Source organism: Cyphomyrmex costatus, unplaced genomic scaffold, assembly GCF_001594065.2.
Source record: "Cyphomyrmex costatus isolate MS0001 unplaced genomic scaffold, Ccosl1.0 scaffold76, whole genome shotgun sequence".
Lineage (NCBI taxonomy): Eukaryota > Metazoa > Arthropoda > Insecta > Hymenoptera > Formicidae > Cyphomyrmex > Cyphomyrmex costatus.
This window is the reverse complement of record NW_017280333.1, coordinates 1,353,579-1,360,082: the sequence shown is the minus strand read 5'-3', so window position 1 is coordinate 1,360,082 and position 6,504 is coordinate 1,353,579. Positions and strand designations below refer to the sequence as shown.

At 29.2% G+C, this 6,504-nt stretch overlaps 1 protein-coding gene across 5 annotated transcripts in view; it reads left to right on the top strand.

Annotated features, from left to right (window-relative positions):
• NfI (Nuclear factor I) overlaps positions 1-6,504 on the top strand; it is a 62,739-nt gene that overhangs the window by 30,688 nt on the left and 25,547 nt on the right. For all 5 annotated transcript variants that reach the window (XM_018549053.1, XM_018549050.1, XM_018549049.1 and 2 more), the window contains one exon: positions 2,463-2,606. In XM_018549053.1, coding sequence (XP_018404555.1) covers positions 2,463-2,606 — 144 coding nt within the window. The remainder of the gene's footprint in view (positions 1-2,462; positions 2,607-6,504) is intronic.

The window sequence follows — 6,504 nt, the reverse complement described above, 5'->3', positions numbered from 1 at the left end:
ACGCGGAAATTGGAAGGGATCTGAATGCACACATTACAGATTGTACACATGCATTGCTAATTGGCCAATTTAAAAATAAAATATTCTTACTGATAAAGCAGTGAAAAATTACTAGGCATCATCTGGGGTGTTATTCTGTAACTATCGGTAAGTGTATAAAAACAGTTACAGAATAGCATCCTTGATGTGAATGTGAGTAGTGTGCAATCGGAAATGTTGACATTCAGATTCCTCTCGCGGAAATTATTCATTTGCATCCATATATTCTTGTTAATTTTGTTATCAAAATGGTGAGAACCTCATTTTTACTTGATCTTATATTTTTTTTGGTCACAAAAACATTCATAAAAATCAAAAGCGATATGTCATGATGATTCTATTATTACCACAATATGGCCATTAATTTTTGTACAGATTATTTAATAATAGATAATTAGATAATTCTTTTTTAGCATAAGTGTATGCATTTTTAATATAAATGTCAGATTGTAGGCGATCTAAACGAAAGGGAAAAAAAATGATAAAATTACCTATCTTCTATATACACGATTATAGTATTCAATAAAAAATATTTTTTTTAGTTCAAGAACAATAGTGATCATTTTTTGTAGTTTTTTTGAGCGCTTATTATGCAATTTTTATAATTATTTTTTTGTACATATGGGTAATTCTTTCGAAAACCAGGGGCGGTCATCACGTGTTGGGTCCTAAGAGCCCGAACTAGACCATTATATGACTACACAATAATTAGGAAATAAGTTCAAAAATTTATTTTTGAAACATAATAAACATAACAAATTTTTTTGGGCTAAAAATTCTAACGACATACTTAATTTTGATTGCAATAAACCTTTTCTAACATATCTAATCATAATATGTTAAGGTACATTAACACTTTCCTTTTTGCAGTTTTAAAAATAAATTTCTTAAAATTTTTTTGTGATGTATGGAACAATTTAGTAAATGTGTTCAGCGCCTTAAAAAACTATGGAAATAAATTATACCTATATATATATATATACATGGGGCATTCCATCCCAAGTGTGCCACTCGAAAATTTTTGGATTTTTGATTTGGCTGAAATTTTGATATACTATAGTACCCATCACAAGAAGCTACCATGATTTTTTTCGAATTTTTTTATCAACATAGTCATGAGATGAATTTTTTTCGAAATTCGCAATTTTCAAATGCTTATAACTTTGCGAAAAATAATCCAAATAAAACGTTTTTTTTTTTTTAAATTGTGTGTTTTATCCTCTAGATTTAAAAAAAAGTATCAAGAAAAGTATCAAAATTGTTTTTTAATTTAATGTAAAAAATTATTAATTTTTTAAAGTATGACACGTTTAATTTTCTTAAAAAATTCTCATAAAAACTTAGATTTATTTGATGATTTTTAAGACTAATTTGATCGTGGGCAAATTTTTCCTTCTATTTTTTTTCGAATTAATTTTTTTCAATTTTGCATTTTTTTACATGATAAAATAATATATAGATATAAACTCGTGACATTTTCATTTCCTAAAATTTTCGGTTTATTCTCAATATAATAACATTTTTTTATATTTACCTATTTAAAAAAAAAGTGTTTGCGTAATTGATATTACTTTTATACTAAAATTATCGTTTTCTTATTATGAATTTTTTTACAATATAATTTTTCATTTTTATAAATTGTTATTATTGTCCCCAATCTTATTTGTAAGAATACGGCTACACTTCTGCATGCAAGAATTAAGCTTGCATGTACAATTACTAAATTTGATTAGTTTTGCCCATAGAAACACAAAACATAGTAGGAAAGTTTTATGGGCAAAACTAATCAAATTTAGTAATTCACAGAGCTGCTCTGTGAAATTGGCACCCCTAAACGCGAATTTTGGTAAAATCATTATTGCATTTGTTTGTCCACTGTTTGTTCACGTTTGTCCACCTATTATTTTCGATTGTCCACCCTATTTTTATTATATTTTTCATATTAATAAAAAATAATCATTTGGGGGTACTACAATTTTTTTTGTTTATAACTTTTTTTTGGAGGGTGGACAAATAAAAATAATGGGTGGACAAACATGGACAAACAGTGGACAAACGAATGCAATAATGATTTTACCAAAATTCGCATTTAGGGGTGCCGACTTCTCAGAGCACATACAATATATTCGTTTGGCTTTGTGTAAAAATTCAATCAACTGTATCTATTATTCATAATTTAACAATAATATACAACATGATATGTTAATGATAATTGTTTCCTATGTTTGTAAAATATCTTGAAAATGTAAACTTAAAAAGACACATGTACTCTCGTTTGAAAAGAATAATACCTAAATTTAACTTTATACACGATCGTATTTTATTTTTTTGTTTTCAACAATTATGTGTGTTTTGCAAAATGAATTTTCATCATTTTTGTTTTGTCGTATTTAAAATTGATCCAAGTATTCTTTTATGTGTAGGTCCACCACCGGTTCATCAACTAATAAGGAACGATAAGACTGAGAAGCCGCCGTCGGTAACGGTTTCGAGTGCACCGACATTTTCATCGGTCCTTAGGCCGGAAGACGGACACCGTGGAATAGAATCCCCCCATTCGCAAACCGGTATGTACTCGTCAGTTTTCATCGGTTTTCAGACTTACGAATTGTCCCTCTCTCTCCCGACAACGTTGCGAATCACTCGAATTTAGCTGCTTATGAAGATTCGTATGAGAAGAAAGGGATGGACAAGACGTCAGAAAATATTCTAATATTGCGAAGATTGAATAATTGATAGTTTACTATAATTGCTACAAAATTGGGCAATATGCTTTTGCCAATGTATTAACCACATTCCAAATCATTAGAAGTATAGAAATAAACGTTTAATAATTCACATATAATTTGTATTTAAGCTTTTTAATTTGACGAAGCAGGTTTATTACAAATTATGGAAATAGATTATAAATAAATTTTATATGTATCTAACGGGTTTTAAAAAGTAAAAATTTTGGAAATATTTTGAAATGCCATTTTACGAATTTATTTTTTAAAAATATATTTGTAAACCTGCTTTATCGAACTAAGGCAATTTTATTATCGAGAAGAAGATATAAATTTCAATTGCTTTATGAGTTCTCATGTGTTTATATAATATTTTATAAGATATAGCTAATTAAAAAATTGCGATTAATGATAAATAATTTATATCATTTTTGAGCAGCTACAGCTTATAAAAATCGCTTAAATCTAGAAATACTTGATTTAAATAAAACATTAAAAGAAGAGGAGTTACTGTTGCTTACTGGTAATAGAATTGAAATTATAATAGTGAGCAACGCGTGTACTAATATCGTATCAGTAAATATTTCCACGGAGATGTTTCTCGATAAATACTGAAGATTCGTAGAATTCTAATTATGATTTGAAACAAATCATCGAAGTGCGACATTAACGATGTTTGCAACGTCGAATCACGATCTCTTTTCGGTACGTTTATTGAGGTACGTTTATATGTAAGATACAATACAGTTTTAGAATCCTTTCATTATTGCCCTTTCCATACACTTTCTCCTTCTTTTTCCCTTCTACATGCGTTCACAGATTTGAAACGCATGTTTAGTGATTAATAATTTTTAACTATTTAACTCTAATACGTATCTAACAGAACTCACGTCGATCATTCTTGTAAAGTAATTAGTGCGCTTATCGACATATACTTATAGTACTGGACGGAGTATAAAAAGGAAATCATCTTAACAGATCTAGAAAGGAAAAATATATATTATATATAAATAGTAGTGGTCATGTAATCAACAATGAAACACTAGTTAGTAATTTTATTTATTCATGAATTAAATAATACATCTGTGTTCAGATTATTGTTGTGTCCGCCGCGATCCTCCGCAGTCTCGGGTGTCGGCGACATTTTTTTCTCACACGCACATTTCTCACTTACATGATAAAGAAACATACAATGTTTCAGAAACTGAACTTGTTTATTAGAAACGGAAATGTAACAGAAAAACAGGAAATAATTACGGAACACTGAAATTTGTTGACGTCCAGCGTAAAGTATCAAACTACGAATTGATGATTATGATGAACGGTTGCCTGGTTCTATTTCAACTAATCAATACAGCGAATCCATCGTGACTGGTTGAATCGGACGACTATCAAACGTAATCAATTCGTAATTTAATACGGGCTTAAGGCGTTTTCAACAATAAAACAGTTGTTCATTGTCTGGGAAATGCGTCTGCTTCATGCTGCTTACTCGAATCGACATGAACCCAAGAGCAATTCGACACACGCTTTGTCTAACATTTGTCCCTCTTCCCTCTCTTTTTTCTAGATTGTCTCAACAGTCCTCTGTTACAGGATTCTTCCCCGACGCAGATTTCAGAAGACCAGAACGATTTCCTGTCTTATTTCCTGTTTTTGCTGCAGGTTATCAGGTTTTGTTTTCTTGACTCTAATCTGCTCTTTGTTAAAAAATCAGAATCCCTCTGTCTCGCTGCGGTTGACATGTTTCTCTCCCACATTCGTTTTTTTTTTCACGTCTCTTAATCTTTAGAAGGGAATAAAGCTCTTTTATATGAGGATTCCGATTGACCACGTTGCGATTGAACTACTCATAGTGATCGATGCCTTTCCACTTGCTCAAACGCTGTAAGTGTTCAATTGTAATATATCCAATCGATATCCACCTCCTTCTATTTACCGTGGATTCAACACATTTTAAAAAGCTGTGCAGATTCTTGCCTCAGCGTTCGTTCACAGTCTCATGAAAAACCACAAATCGAAAACCGTGGGCGAATAGTCTTCAGTGAAATAAATATTACGTACATATATATACATATATTTATTTTGATCTTCGATATTTGGAAAAATCTTTTTTTGTTTAGATTTCAGGTTTATCCCTTTTGTCCAGGTTTCTTTCAGAAAACTCCAAAAATTTTCTTTTGGAGAAGCTTTTTACTCTGGAATATCAGATTTGATCTGATAAAGAAATATTTTCAGTGCGATAACACTCTTACTGAACGTAATATATTTTGCAATTACAATTTATTGAATTTTGATATCTCGTCTCACATCTCTACCTTGTCTCACATCTAACGATTAACATTTTTTATTGGGTTATCACCAATTTGACTCATGTAATGTTTTTTGTTTAGTATTGGAATATACAAAATCACATAAAAGATGAATTACATGTTTAATGAATTATTCAAAATTTTTCCTCTTAAAATCACAATAGAAAGGATGAAAAAAAAAACTAAAATTGGTGGTCACTCAATTTATGGCGTTTATATAAGGATTACAGATTTTCCGAATTTCACTGAAAAATAACCATTCACCATAAATTTGAATAATTTATTCAGCACACAGTTTTTTTCTTACGTGATTCTGTATTTTAAATACTAAATAAAAAATACTACATGAACCAAATTGGAAGCGACTCAATAAAAGTATTAATGATAAATTTCTTCTCACTAACACTGTCCTCACTTTATACTTTCTTCCTCTTCTCACGAAAATTCTTTTTTTTTAGAACACATTCCTGTATTATTTTAATAATCCTATAAGCTTTGCTATCGCATTTTGCGATTGAATTTTCTAGGGGTTAGTGTTGCTCAATGTTTATTTTAAAATTAAATTCGGGATAAACTCGGAGTATATGTATAAATTCGGGATCTGTGTGTTAATTAATAGTTATCTATATATTTTAATAAATAATTTTGAAATAGAACAAAATCATATTTTATTCGTTTGAAAGCGAACTTTAATAAATTACTCTCTTATAATTGAAGAATTAACTCTCTCTCTTATATTTATAATTAATTTAAATATACAAATTACGTACAGCTATACATATAGACATATATGTATACATATATACAATACATATGATATATTGGGTTGAAGGAAAAGTTCTGCGGTATTTTATTAGCTCAAAATTGTATATTGCACATTTAAAAGATCAACATCATTCGTTAGAGCAAAGTCTAATCTTTAAAAATCTGATTTTTTAATTGTGGTACGCTGATTTTTAATGGAGTTATGAGCTATTAAAATCAAAATGTTTGTTTATCGCCTTCTTGATCAAAAAGGCAAGAGAAAAACAGTGACAAACAGCAAGAAACAGGTAACAAAAAGCACATTGTAGAATTAGTCTTAGGAACAAAAAATATAAACATTTTTTAAAAACAAATTTGTAGGAAAGAATTTAAGTTTTTACGTTAGATAGTCGAAAATTTTTGCTAATTTTTTTGGTACATGACAGATCCAAGTGAGAAGAAAAAATTTCCTTTTTTTCAGCTTATAGTTTTTTCTGTAAGTAAAAGTTATCAAATTCATATAAACTAAAAAATTATAAGAACTTTTTTAAAGTAGAGATTTCAAGCTTTAAAACTTTTTTTTTTTTAATTTAAATTTTGTTCATTTTTGACGAAGATACTGTATATGATATATAGTTTTGAGCTAATAAAAACCGCAGAACTTTTTCTCCTCTAATGGTTTA